This window comes from Mesocricetus auratus, unplaced genomic scaffold (assembly GCF_017639785.1).
Source record: "Mesocricetus auratus isolate SY011 unplaced genomic scaffold, BCM_Maur_2.0 Super-Scaffold_100037, whole genome shotgun sequence".
Lineage (NCBI taxonomy): Eukaryota > Metazoa > Chordata > Mammalia > Rodentia > Cricetidae > Mesocricetus > Mesocricetus auratus.
In genome coordinates, this window is record NW_024429215.1 from 5381448 (window position 1) to 5395788 (window position 14341).

General features: G+C 46.5%; 1 protein-coding gene across 1 annotated transcript; it reads left to right on the top strand.

Annotated features, from left to right (window-relative positions):
• The first annotated feature begins 12353 nt into the window (after positions 1 to 12353).
• Positions 12354 to 13729, top strand: LOC121135378 (actin-like protein 9). The gene has a single exon (XM_040734090.1). The coding sequence runs from the start codon at positions 12446 to 12448 to the stop codon at positions 13679 to 13681; it is 1236 nt and encodes a 411-aa protein (XP_040590024.1). The 5' UTR covers positions 12354 to 12445; the 3' UTR covers positions 13682 to 13729.
• The last annotated feature ends 612 nt before the right edge of the window (positions 13730 to 14341 follow it).

Genomic DNA, 14341 nt, shown 5'->3' on the forward strand with positions numbered 1-14341 from the left:
CGGAGCTCCACGAGCTCCCGCAGTGAATGGTGCATTTTCCTGCCAATCTGCACTGGCTCCTTAGAGCTCATTTCCCCGGCCCCGCCCACCGCAACCCGGATCTGCTCACCGTGCCTCTCCTAACCCCGCCCTCGCCAGGAGCTTTCCCTGCCTGAGTTTTCCAAGTCCGCTCAGCTCTTTCCTTTTCCTCATCACCGTCTCCCTGGCGATTGTCCCCGCCCCATCGGGGACCCGCCCCTCCCACTCGGTCTCCCCCGCCTTCCCCATGGCTGCTGCTGTCAGGCTGCCCTGGACCCGCTCTGCACAGATTCCACACACGCTTTCTGCAGCCTAGACCAGAGCTGCATCCGGGAGGACGCTGCACCCCGGGGTTCTGACCCCACACTGAGTTCTGACCCCTTTAGATAACAAGTCATCCTAACTGCTCTTCTTGGAATAGCCTTCTGGCCTAGAAAAAAACCGCACAGCGAAAGACAACAAACACCCTAAAATCTGATTTGTTTGTGTTCCATTCCCAAAACACAATATTAAAACTAAAGAGACCCGCCCACGGCAGGGTGCTCCCTTCCTGACCCCGGATTAGGCACAAACACCCAAACACCTATCTTCACAGAGAGATCTTTATTAAATGGGAGGATGGAGGGGCTAAGGTGGCTGATTTATGACTCAGGCAGAAAAGCAGCAGTAAATGACCTTGAAGGTGTGTTTTTTTTTTTTTTTAAGAAGAAAAAGGTGGAGGTCTGTGTTACAATGGACTGGGAAGCAGTGGTATGGTTTAATTGGATATATTAAGTAGATTAGCCAAAGGCGTCTCTTTTTTTTGTTGTTTGTTTTGTTTTGTTTGTTTTTTGTTTTTCGAGACAGGGTTTCTCTGTATTGTTTTGGAGGCTGTCCTGGAATTAGCTCTGTAGACCAGGCTGGCCTCAAACTCACAGAGATCTGCCTGCCTCTGCCTCCCAGTGCTGGGATTAAAGGCAAAGGCGTCTTTTGATTACTGGACTTAACCACTTAATAGCTAGACCTTTGTAGTCAACCTATGGAAGAGGAAATGGCCAAATAAAGGAGTGGACCATGGTGGCTAGCTTTAAAACTGAAATTTAATGGGGAAGGGCAAGGCCGGCCAGAACTGTGTTTGCCATGCTGAGGTTCGCTAGAGCCCCTTCAAACACTAAGACAAAATTCCATTGACTCCAATCACAAGCTGTAGCTGTGTCCCCTAAGGAGAGCAAGTTAAATGATATCTATATACAGAACTCAAAAACTGCCATGCCCAAGGAGGACAAAGCATGTAAAATACCATTTTAAGGAGGCCAAAGCGCCGGGCTGTGGTGGCACACGCCTTTAATCCCAGCACTTGGGAGGCAGAGGCAGGCGGATCTCTGTGAGTTCGAGGCCAGGCTGGACCGACAGTCTCCAAAACAGAGAAACCCTGTCTCATAAAACCAAAAAAGAAAAAAGGAGGCCAAAGCATGTGAAACACGTGAACGAACTCAAAGGGAGTAGGAGCAAATGACTGATAGATGAGAAACACAAGGCAATGACAGAAGGAAATGAGGACAATGTAGGGTACCATAAGCCCCTCGAGTCAGGAGAGTGGCCAGGCCCCTCCCCCAGGACCTCCAGCCGCCAGGTTCCACCCACAGAATACTGCCACCGGTGCATGGGGTGGTGCAGGTTGGTTGAAGAAAGAAGGCCCTCAAAGACGAACTGTGTGGCAGCAGGAAGGTCCAGCCTCTCTGGTAGACTGAACCAGGAACAGCCATGCAAAGGAGGTTTGGTGATTGTTACAGAAAGTATTTCCTCATACCAGGGTCCCTATTCTAAGTCATGTCTTACTATGAGAGCATCACACATCCTCATGACTTTAGTTCTTTTTTTTTTTTTTTTTGGTTTTTTGTCTGTGGTAAACCTTCTCCTCCTCCATACCTAGGAGCAGCCTTTTCTTTTCCTTTCCTTTCCATTTCCTGTCTTCATTCAGTCAGCCCATTGACAGCCCAGCCCAGCATTAATCCTGCTTACTCTTGACATCGCTATGTAGTGGCATTGCTATGTTTCTCTCAAGGGACTTTGTCGTCCAGAAATCATTTTAAAGGTGCTTTTTGATAAAACATAAAACTTCTTTTCAAAAAGAACACAGTGGTGAATGCGGAGACTCATGCCTGTCCCGGATTCAAAAAATAATCGGTGTGTAGCACAGCCTTAAATAGCCCATCCCGTCTCTGTGGCTCTGGTATTATTGAGGAAGAGGGGTGGGAAGGAAACAAGACCGGTGAGGGATGGAAAGCCATGCCATGTCACTCTCCTGATTCCACAGAGCTGTTGTAATCAGTAACAGAGCAACTGTAGTCACCTGCACTGGGCTCTGTCAAGACCAGCCCTGGACAAAATCAGTCTAGGGAGGGGAGAAGCTCACCGGGCCCCACCCTCTGCCTCTCAGCTGTGATCGCTGATAGAGTTTAGGTGAAGGGGAATCCCTGTCTCTAGTGGTGTCTCCTCTGCTGAGCCTACCAGGCTCCAACACATGACTCCAAACCCACAGTCTCACAGATGGCCCTGGTGGGTCAAACACAAAATGAACAGAAATAAACTACAGTGAGAGTTAGGGAAGCACAGAGAGACAGACAGACAGACAGACAGACATTATTACAAGAATGGTCCAGGATTTGTAGGAAGCCTGGGAAGCAAGGTATATCATGTGAAAGAGAAAAAAAATAAGAAGAATGGCATCGCCGGGCCTTGGTGGTGCACGCCTTTAATCCCAGCACTCGGGAGGCAGAGGCAGGCAGATCTCTGTGAGTTCGAGGCCAGCCTGGTCTACAAAGTGAGTTCCAGGACAGCCTCCAAAGCCACAGAGAAACCCTGTCTCAAAAAAAAGAAGAAGAAGAAGAAGAAGAAGAAGAAGAAGAAGAAGAAGAAGAAGAAGAAGAAGAAGAAGAAGAAGAAGAAGAAGAAGAATGGCATCAGTTGTAATTTCACTTTTGTGTCTTTATCTGGATTGGGATTAGACAATACTGGCTTCATTAAGAGTCTGGGAAACCTTGCTTCCTTTTACATAAGGATCACTTTACTCGCTCCAGTGTCAGTTATTCTCTGAAGTTTTCACAGGATTTGGAGGTGAATCCACCTGCTGCATTTCTTTTGAGTGGGGGGCGGTGCATTTTGCACTGCTTCACCGTCGCTGCTGCCTATCCAGTTATTTAGTTCACGTTGCTGTAATTTTGGCGTGCAATATGATTCAGGATATTTTCCCATTTCTTTCGGAGTTCTCAATATAGTTGCCTAGAGGTCTTCAAAGTCAGTAGGCATCACACATGCTCGTCCACTCGTGTCTACTGATTAGGCTATGCAGTCAGCTTGGGGACTTCTCAAGTCGCGTTGACAAAAAGTCCTGTATACACAGCTGTCAGGGAGATGCTGAGATGTGGACTAAATCTCTTTTAAGAATCCATCTTGCCGGGCGTTGGTGGGGCACGCCTTTAATCCCAACACTCAGGAGGCAGAGGCAGGCGGATCTCTGTGAGTTCGAGACCAGCCTGGTCTACAAGAGCTAGTTCCAGGACAGCCTCCAAAGCCACAGAGAAACCCTGTCTCAAAAAAACAAACAAACAAAAAAAAATCCATCTTGCCCCAGTCAGAATGGCCATCACTGGGATAAATGACAAATTCTGACATGAATGTTAGGAAAGGGACTCTGTGGGAGCGAAAACTAGAGGAGCCACTTTGGAAAACAGTCTACATTTTCTCAAAAAACTAGAAATGAAATTACCATGTACACTACACTGTTTGGTCATTTCTTCATAGAGTGTCTCCTGATTGTTGCCTCCAGGTCTCAGTGTCCACCCATGTCCATCTCTCGGAGCTGAGGAAGGACTCACACAAGGTTCTTTAGAGATTCTACCTGAGAAATAGATTTGTCATGGCTATAATGAGGACCAGGTCTATCTGGCATGTTCTGAGGTCCAAGCTGAAGCTGGTGTGATCATGACAGGTAAAATGGCATCCCAGCTCTGCAGGGACATGAGAGCACAGAAATACAAACCTAGAACTTAGCGGTCCTCCCTAAAGTGCAGGGCTCCGAGCCCATGGGCACCTGTCGGATGATAGGGCTATGTGTTTCGCATTGCCGTAAGTTTATTGTTTTCCAGAACATGCAAATACAAACAAAAGTAATGATAGCACCAGCTAACAGATTCTGCATATGTGTTGAGTCATGGGAAAAAGCGAAAGCATTTCCCTTTGGAGTCATTTAACTGAGAGAGAGTCCGGAGCTCTTAAGAACAAGTCTCTAGGCCGGGCGTTGGTGGTGCACGCCTTTAATCCCAGCACTTGGGAGGCAGAGGCAGGTGGATCTCTGTGAGTTCGAGGCCAGCCTGGTCTACAAGAGCTAGTTCCAGTACAGCCTCCAAAGCCACAGAGAAACCCTGTCTCGAAAAACCAAAAAAAAAAAAAAAAAAAGAACAAGTCTCTATTTCATGCTTCTAGTGTCCTGTTAGGGGCAGACAGACACAGAGAACACAGACAGCCACACACACAGGGCCAGATTCATAAGACAACCTTCAGGTAGGAACAGATTGAGACTCACGCAACAGACAGGACAGAAAACACAGCAGGCATGAAGCAGAGAGCGAAATCTACAGTCAGTCTGGGTTAAATGACTCCAGTGGGAACTGCTTTTATTTCTTTCCTTCACGCTGATGCATTATTGGTGACTGGGACTTAATCACTAATGCATTCTACATCCATATGCATATACGTGTGTAACAATGTTTAATGAAAAGAGAGGCCATGGATTTCAAAGGAAGTAAGAAGAGGTATAGGGTATAGCAAGAAGGTTTGCAGCAAGATGATTTCGTTATAGTATAATCCCAAAAAGAAAAAGAAATAGTTCTTTCAAAAGAAATGAAGATCTGGACACTGGTGGCATAAACCATTTATCCCAGCACTTGGGAGGCAGGGGCAGGCGAATCTCTGTGAGTTAGAAGCTAGCCTGGTCTACAGAGCTAGTTCCAGGACAGCTAAGGAGAAACCCTGTCTCAAAACTCAAAAACAAAGATATTGCTGCCAAAAATAGTTTCTGAGAACAGTTTAAATCAAAATTAATAAAATCAGCATGCTGCTTCATTTACAAGCTATGCATATTTTAATTAGAACAAGACCTAGATATGAAAAAGGGTCTCTGCAAACAGGCTTATCTTATAATGTAAAATTTGCACAGCAAAAAGCAGTTTAGAGATTTAATATCATCTAATAGAAGTATATCTTTTATAATGATTTTTTTTTTTTGGTTTTTTGAGAAAAGGTTTCTCTGTAGGTTTGGAGACTGTGCTGGAACTCTCTTTGAAAACTAGGCTGGCCTCGAACTAACAGAGATCCACTTGCCTCTGCCTCCAGAGTGCTGGGATTAAAGGTGTGCGCCACCACCACCGGGCTACAAGTATATCTTAATAATTGACTCACCCTTTAAATGTAAAATACCAGGTTATTGCTTTTTCAAAAGGCAGTAAAGACACTTTACATTATTTTTTATGTGTATGAGTGTTTTGACTGTATACATGAGAAGGCACCACATGCTCTCAGCGGTCCAGAGATCATTGAATTCCCTGTAACTGGAGTTACAGACGGTTGTGAGCGCTGAGACCGAACCTGTGTAGTAGGACATCAAATAGAGTAACTGTAGGGTAACCATCGGAATGAAGTGCCTGTTTTTACAATGAAGTGGTTGTTTTTTGGAAGACCTTGAAGAATTCCTTGTAGAAAACGGTGATCGTTTTCAGTGATTTATACAGATGTTTTCCTAAAGGAGCTTGACAGCTCTTGCGGGACTGTAGTCACAAGACAGTCCTTGCCAACGTCAATGTCCTGTAGTATTGGGTCCTTCAGGCAGTTCACAGGAAGGACAGAGATTGCAAGGATGAGGCGTTTCTTCAAGAAACACCTACATTAGGTCTGGCTTTACTGAGAGGAATTTGTCTGACTCTGAAAACAAACCCGTGTGACAATTCAACAATGCTCCTGCCTGACTGTTCCTCTCTGCTGCCTGCAAGGCCTTATTTCATCCTGGAGTGACCCCTGCCTTTGGTCATTCCGTGTGACTCACAATTCAACAATCTGGGTCCTCTGTCAGAGCAGGGAGTGTTCTTAAATGCTGAGCCGTCTCTGTTAATAATCCAGGCAAACCCAGCTCCGCTCCATGGGAACCTGACACAGTGTGTCTCTCCCTGACTCAGCATGCAGGCATGGAGGTCCTTTCAAAGAGGCAAACTCTGCCCGCTTCTGCTCGCTTTTTTCCGCTATTTCTCTGAGGCAGACAGATCTCCGTCTCTGTCTCTTTTTATTTCTCTCTCTCTGTCTTTCTCACTCTTTCTTGTCTCCCCCCCCCCACTCCCTTCCTTTCCCCAATAAAACTCCCTTCCCATGTAAGTTCAGCCTGATGGCATGTTTATTCACCTACACAGGATCTAATGCCGCCCCACCTCAAGCCATATTCCTAACATTCTCTCCGGACCTGATTCAGGCCTCTTTATCACCCACAGAGTATACTATGGTTACTGCTGGTTAAACTTTTTAAACAAACATTCCCTGTAATGTTTGTTTAAAAAGGGGAACTTTAACGTAAAGATCTGGCAAACCGCATAAATATATCACCCCCTCCACAGAAATTATATATTTATGATGAAACACCACAACAATGAACACAAGTTTAATGCATGCTTTTTAGAGGCATTTTTTTAATCAACATAAGACTTTTGGAAGTTAAAAATTTTAGTTTTGTAAATTCCAACATACATTTTTCTTGCTCTGCTGAAGTTTCAGGAATTAACATTTGAAAGCAGCAGGCTCAAGCATTCTGCAGGCAAGGAATTCAGAATTAACATTTCTATTAGTTAACCCAGGCCACTAGGAAAAAAGCCAGATGCAAAAACAATAGCTCTTATACAGTCCAAGTGACACCAAAACACTCGAAGTTCATCCATGCACACACTCACACATCTCTTTTTAAAGGCATGTCAGACATAATCTTCAGTATAATAATGAATTTTCACTGAACTGAACTCCTGAAACCTAGTTGCAGAGAGGGAGGAGTGATGAGCAAAGGAGTCAAGACCGTGCTGATGAAACCCACAGAGGCAGCTGACCTGAACAAGGGGGAGCTCACAGACCCGGACCCCAGACTGATGGCTGAGAGGCCAGCATGGGACTGATCTAGACCCCTGAACGTGGGTGTAAGTGAGGAGGCCTTGGCAATCTATGGGGCCTCAGGTGGTAGATCAGTATTTATCCCTAGCATACAAATGGACTTTGTGAGCCCGTTCCACATGGAGAGATTCTCTCTCAACCTGGACACATGAGGGAGGGCCTAGCCCTGCCTGGGATGATATGACAGACTTTGAAGATTCCCTATGGAAGGCCTCACCCACCCTAGGGAGCTGAGGGGTGGATGTGATGGGGAGTTGGGATTGACATGTAAAGCAAGCTTGTTTCTAATTTAAGTAAAAAAAATAATAATGAATTTTTAAAACAAATGCAAAAATTATTAGCCAGGCTAGGCGGTGGTGGCACACCCCTTAATCCCAGCACTCGGAAGGTAGAGGCAGGCACATCTCTGTGAGATCAAGACCAGCCTTGTCTACAGAGTGAGTCCCACGACAGCCAGGAACACAAAAAGAAATCCTGTCTCAGGAAAGAAAACGAACAAACAAACAAACAAAATGGCCAGAGATTTGTTATATTTATTAGTAAGAATGAGGGTTATCAGTCACAGACAAACGTGTTGTGCCCAAATTCTGAAGCCCAAAATCACCAAGAGGCCCATTTCTATGCAAAAGCAAAGAATCTGTTATTAAAGTTATTTAACGAGTTAACCCCACTAGCTCGGGCCCTTCACCCCACCACCATGGCAGAGGGCTGGAGAAAGGACCCCGAGCAACCTCGAGGCAGGGATCTTAAAGGGCAGTGTAAGGGGAGTGTCTAGGGGTATGAACAGTCTCAGGATTGGTGTGTTTCCAGGTTCAGACGACCTGCCCTGTGTTGATTGGTCAATTGGTTGCTATGGCCCATAGGCCCTCCCAGAGTGGTTGCTATGTTCTGCACATCACTGTTGTGCACTTGTCTGTAAAGCACACCCAGAGCCATAAAGCACAGCCCCACCAGCTAACTTCTGATTGGTTCCTTGTCATGAGAAGTGCATCTGACATCCTACTGACCTGGACAGGAGCCTCAAGGTCATGTAAGCACATGGTAACCTGTCATGGCTGCTAAAACGGGGAGGCTGGTCACTACACATGGTATGTACTCACTCATATATGGATTTTAGACATGGATCAGGGGAGTGCCAGCCTACAATCCCACTGCCAGAGATTCTGGAAAACAGGAAGTACCCTAAGAGAGATATGCATGGTACTCCAGAGATGAGGAATGAGTCAAGATCTCCTGAGCAGATTGGGAGCCTGGGGGTAAAGGGAGAAGAAGCCAGGAAAAAGAGTGGGGAAGAAGAAAAGGGGAGAGGAGGACATGGGGGAGCAGGAAGGCTGAGTCTGGGGAAGAATAGAGAAGAACAGGATGAGAGATACCATAATAGAGGGAATCATTGTACATTTGAGGGGAGATCTGGCACTGGTGAGAACTCCAGAGATGTACAAGGTGACACCAACTGGCAAACTAAGCAAGAGTGGAGAGGCTACCTTAAATGCCCTTCTCTGATAATGAGTTTGACGACTACCTTATATACCATCCTAGAACCTCTATCCAGTGACTGATGGAAGCAGAGGCCGACACCACAGCTAAACACTGAACTGAACCCTGGAACCCAGTGACAGAGAGGGAGGACTGATGAGTAAAGGGGTCAAGACTGGGCTGGTGAAACCCAGAGAAACAGCTGTCCTGAACAAGGGGGACATCTTGGACACCAGACTAATGGCTGAGAGGCCAGCATGGGACTGATGCAGATCCCCTGAATGTGGGCATCAGTGAGGAGGCCTAAGGCAATCTATGGGGCTTTGAGTAGTAGATCAGTATCTATCCCTGGCACACAAATGAACTTTGGGTGCCCATCCTGCAATGAGGGATGCTCTCTCAGCCCGGACACTTGGGGGACATGTGAAGCAACCTTGTTTCTAATTTAAATTTTAAAAAATTAAAAAGAATGAGGGGTTACATATATATATATTACATATAAGTTTATATTATATATAAAATAAAGTATATATACTATATACACCTTTTCATATAGTAATATATACATATACACACATATATACTTTTTTGTTGTTGTTCTGAGACAGGGTTTCTCTGTGAACCTCTGGCTGTCTTGGTACTTTGTAAGCTGGCCTTGAACTCACAGAATATATATATATATAATTTATATATAAATACACTATATTTATTTTATTGGTGTATGTTTATGTATATGTGTAGCACATGGCGCATGAGAAGAGATCAGAGGACAAATTCCTGGTAGTCTGTTTTCTTCTTCCACCATATAGGTTCTGGGGATTGAACTCAAGTTGTTAGGCTTAGTAGCAGCTGCCCTTACTGAGTCACCTTGCCAGCCCTGGCCTCAGATTTCTTTCTTGGTGTCTTTAAAAGCTCCAAGAGTAGTGGTTGGATTTGCTCCAATACTGTCCAAGAAACAGTATTTAGCTTGTTAGAAAGCAGCTAGCTGAGTCTCTCCTTGGTTAGGATTAAGGTAATGTATCCATGATGTAAATGAGAGATCCCCTCAGTGTCTTTTCCCCTATGTCACCAATGGCTCCACAGAACCTGAGAGATTGCTCAAACACGCCCAGACTGCCTGGCTCACAGTAAATGCCCCAAATGAAACAGCTTCTTCATTGTCATAGCATGCTCGATATGCATTATATTACAAGCAGTACAAAAGTGGTTTCCCCGGAAACAAACCAGCCTCCAAATGACTCTGAAGAGAGCCCAGAAGGAAAGAAATTGAGGGGCATCACTGTCATGCTGAATAAAATAGGTCACATGCAGGCAGACAAATAATACCGGGTTTCTTTCATTTATGTGACAAAATATTCTCCATAGATACATAAAGCCATTTGTGGTGACATATTATTCATGATTTATTAAAGCTTGACTGAGGAGTCAGAGAAGCAAAGTCAGTCACAAGCCACAGAAGCCCGGCACACACTCTTAAGTCCAGCAGCACAGTATTTACAGTTTAAGCACCGGACAAGAGGCTCACTGCGATCAGGAGAAGAGAGAAGACAGAAAAAGTAGGCAGGCAACCTTTTCCTTTATAATCCCCATATAGTGAGGCTACAGGGAGGTTAAGCTTCTAGGAGGAGTTGAGATTTGAGGAGGCAAGTTTCTATCCTGCCAGAAGGGAGGGGGGTGGAGTTTGGGAGTTGGGAGATTTATCTAGGTGGTTAAGAGCACTCATTGTCCTTCCAGGGACTCGGGTTCAATTCCAAGCACCCACACAGTGGGTCCTAAGAGCGTCCTATAATTCCAGTTCCATGGGTCCATCGCCCTCTTCTGGCCTCTAGGCACACAGACAGACAGACAGACAGACAGAGAGACAGACAGACAGACATAACACACACACACACACACACACAACAGTTTTTTGAAAAGAGAAGGGAATCGTGTGAATTTTTTAGGAAACTGCAGTAACAGAAAGGTCGAGGAATTTGAGACAGTCAAACCTACTTATTCCCATCTCCTATTCTCTTCCTTCCATACTGACCTCTTATTGCCTTAAAAAAAAATCAGAAAGCTGGGGCCTAAGAGATGGCTCCATGATTAAGAAACTCAAGTAGATCTGGAATAAGCATCCAACAATCCATGTAGGCACAGTAGCTTGCCTGTAATTACACCTGGGAATTCAGAAAAAGGGGATCCCAGAACAAACTTAATTGCAAGACTACCTGCTTCAGCAAGCTCTGGTTTCATTTAGAGATCCTGTGCCATTCTGAATGAGAATGCAGCCTCCCTGTAGGCTCACATTGTGGGTGAAAAGGGCCAGGAGAGCCTCTGACTATACCTAAGACCTGGCTGGGCCAAGGTAAAACACCTTGACCATAATTTGACCCCAGGTCCAAGGCTTGAAATCCCACCAATTCCTGAGTTTGTCTCCAGATCAGGCTACTAAAATCCTCCAAATCTCAAGCTTGCCTGGAAAGATCTGCTACCCCAAGACACTCTATATAAGCTCTGTGCCCTATTCAGCTTACTGCTGCTTCTCACCCTCGAGACAGCCACAGTCCTGAATTCTTCCTTCCCAACAAGTCACTTGAGTGAGTTTGTTGTGTGGTGTGATGCTTTCACCTGAGTGGAACTGAGCTGTAACACTTTCACTGGGGGAATTTTCCCCTAGCAGAGCAGAGCTGTGTCACTTCACCTGACCAGAGCAGAGCTGTGACAACTTGGCTGGGAAGCCCTCCAGTTGTTACACTTGCGTTGAGGAAACCTTTGCGTTGAGGAAACTTTCCCTGGAGCAGGGCTGTACAATGCTATGTCTACAATGACTTCGTGGTATCCCTTGGCGCCCAACTGCCAAGATACCTTCCCATCTGAGCTGTAATGCTCCCATATATAACTGAATGTTTGGTTCCCAGAAGGGGAAACTGTCTTGGAAGGATTAGGAGGTGTGACCTCGTTGGAGGTATGTCACTAAGGAGGAGCATTGAGGTTTCAAAAGTCCACACCATTCCCAGCTAGCTCTCTCTGCCTTGTGCCTATGGATCAGAAGTTAGCTCTCAGCTACAGCCACAGCACCACATATACCCGCCTGCTGCCATGTTCCCTAACGTGATGGTCACAGAATCTACCGCTGTGGAACTCTGAGCCCTCAAATTAAATGCTTTCTCATATAGTTGACTTTGTCGGGGTGTCTAGTCATGGCAATTAAAAGTAACCAAGACAGAGCCTGTGTCAAAGCATGAACAATAAGAACGAACAATATTTGGCTTCTACCCACACAGGAAGATATGACCACCCCCAGTACGCCCCCCCCCCCACAAATAAACCATACCCATATACAGGTGAACCTATATACGCATATGAATGCACACTATGCCCATGCATGCATATGCAAAGAAAAAAAATCAGAAACCCAAGTTGGTTTGTCACCTTCTGATTCCTATTATCAGTGAGCGTATGGCTGTCTATGATGAGTAGCAGATGTCAATCGTTGGGGAAAGGATTTGGGATCATAGAGTTGGGCGGAGGCCAGACCTCTCTCTCTCCATCTTTGGCTTTGTGGTCTTAATCAGCTTTGGACCCTGAGACAGGCAAGGTGCACCGCTTCTGACCACACCCTGCCCAGGCATTGTGAAGCCAAGGCAGGTACAGTGATCTCATAGATACCGCGGTGCACCTCTCTCCCATCCTGCTCACCCTGGTCCTAGCTGGGCCTTTTCTTCCTGCACCCCAGAGTAAAGCAAGGTCTCAACTTTGTCAATCAGCCTCACCCAATCCACTTGCAACGATGGATGTAAATGGTTCCAAGCGCTGGGAGCCCCACAGGTCGCTTGCTCTGAACCCTCCATCAACCCCAGTAAACAAGAATCGGCTGAAAGAATCCTGTGGTGTGGTTGGTAACAAGCTGCCAGCAAAGCTGAGTGCTGTGGTCATCGACATGGGTTCTGGCACGTGTAAGATGGGCTTTGCAGGACAGACTCGGCCCACCTACATCGTAGCCAATGTTGTGGGCTGCCAACCCAGGAAACAAACCACCATGGGGCACTTCAAGGTGGAGACTTACGTTGGTGACGCTGCCCACGCTTGCCCGGAGTTAACCCTGACGCAGCCAGTTCGTAATGGCCTTGTGGTGGACTGGGAAGCAGCTGAGCTCATCTGGCGCCACATTCTGGAGAGTGACCTCCGAGTGGCCACCCAGGACCATCCTCTGCTCTTCACGGAACCACCCTTCAACCCTGCCAGAAACCGTGAGAAGCTGGTGGAAGTTGTCTTCGAGTCTCTGCACTCCCCTGCCATGTATGTGGCATCCCAGTCTGTGCTGTCAGTCTATGCCAATGGGCGCGTCAACGGGCTGGTGGTAGACACTGGCCACGGGGTCAGCTACACAGTGCCAGTCTTCCAAGGCTACAACCTGCCCAATGGCATCCAGCGCCTGAACCTGGCTGGCCACTACTTGACCACCTTCTTGGCAGAGAAAATCTTGCGGTCCAGCTTGCCGCTGAAGAAGGAAGACACGGACAACATGGAGAGCATCAAGCATCAATACTGCTATGTGGCCTCGGACTTCCAGAAGGAGCAAGGTCGCCCTGATGACAAATTCCGGCGGTGCCTGAAGCTGCCAGATGGACAGATGGTCACAGTCGGGAAGGAGCTCTTCCAGTGCCCTGAACTACTATTCCATCCCCCGGAGACCTCGGGACATTCATCTTTGGGCCTCCCCGGCATGGTGGAACGCAGCCTCTGCACAGTGCCCCAGGAGCTGCGGGCCGACATGGAACAGAATGTGCTGCTATGCGGAGGTTCCTCTCTCTTCCCGGGCTTCGAAGGCCGCTTCAAGACTGAGCTGCTGCAATGTCTTAGTCCACAAGCCCAAGTGGTTGTGGCCGCTCACCCCAACAGGAACCTCTCGGTGTGGATTGGGGGATCCATTCTGGCCTCTCTGTATGCCTTCCAGTCCCGCTGGATCCAGCGTGAGCAGTATGAGGAACAAGGTCCCAATATAGTGCTCCACAAGTGCTCTTGATTCAGGACAGGGTGCAGAGGGGTGTGGGAATAAAGCTTCCGTAGGACACCTCTGCCTGTCACGTTCCATTCTCCCCATCTCACTCAGTTAACCCCACCCAGGAGCCTCAGATAAGCATAGACCAAAGGCCCCTGGAACTTAACCCTCACACATTCCTGGGTGAAATCTGACCTAAAGTACCTCCCCTAATTCTTGAGACATCCTAATTCTCACCCATTCCTCCACAAGGATCTCTCACACAATACCATTCTCTAATCTCATCAACCCACCCTCCCGGGATCATTACCTTCCCAGCCCACCCAAGGCGTTCTGAGTCTGGGCAGATACACACCCACAGACTCTAGCATTCTGGATCTTTTGGTTGTCCTTCTGACTGGGATATTCTGGAAACTAGATGTCTTGCAGTTTTCCAAAGGTAATTGAACTTGAACATATTTTCCATGTGTATTGACCATTTGCATTTCATCTTTGGAGAACTAGTAGTTTATTAGCTTACTTAGTAACTGAACTGATTTTTGTTGTTTCATCTTCTGAGTTCTTTATAAATTGTAGGCATTAGTTCTTTGTCAGATGTACAGTGTGCAAAGAATTTCTTCCATTCTGTGGGATGCTTATTGACTCAATTGGTTTTGTGTGTGTGTGTGTGTGTGTGTGTGTGTG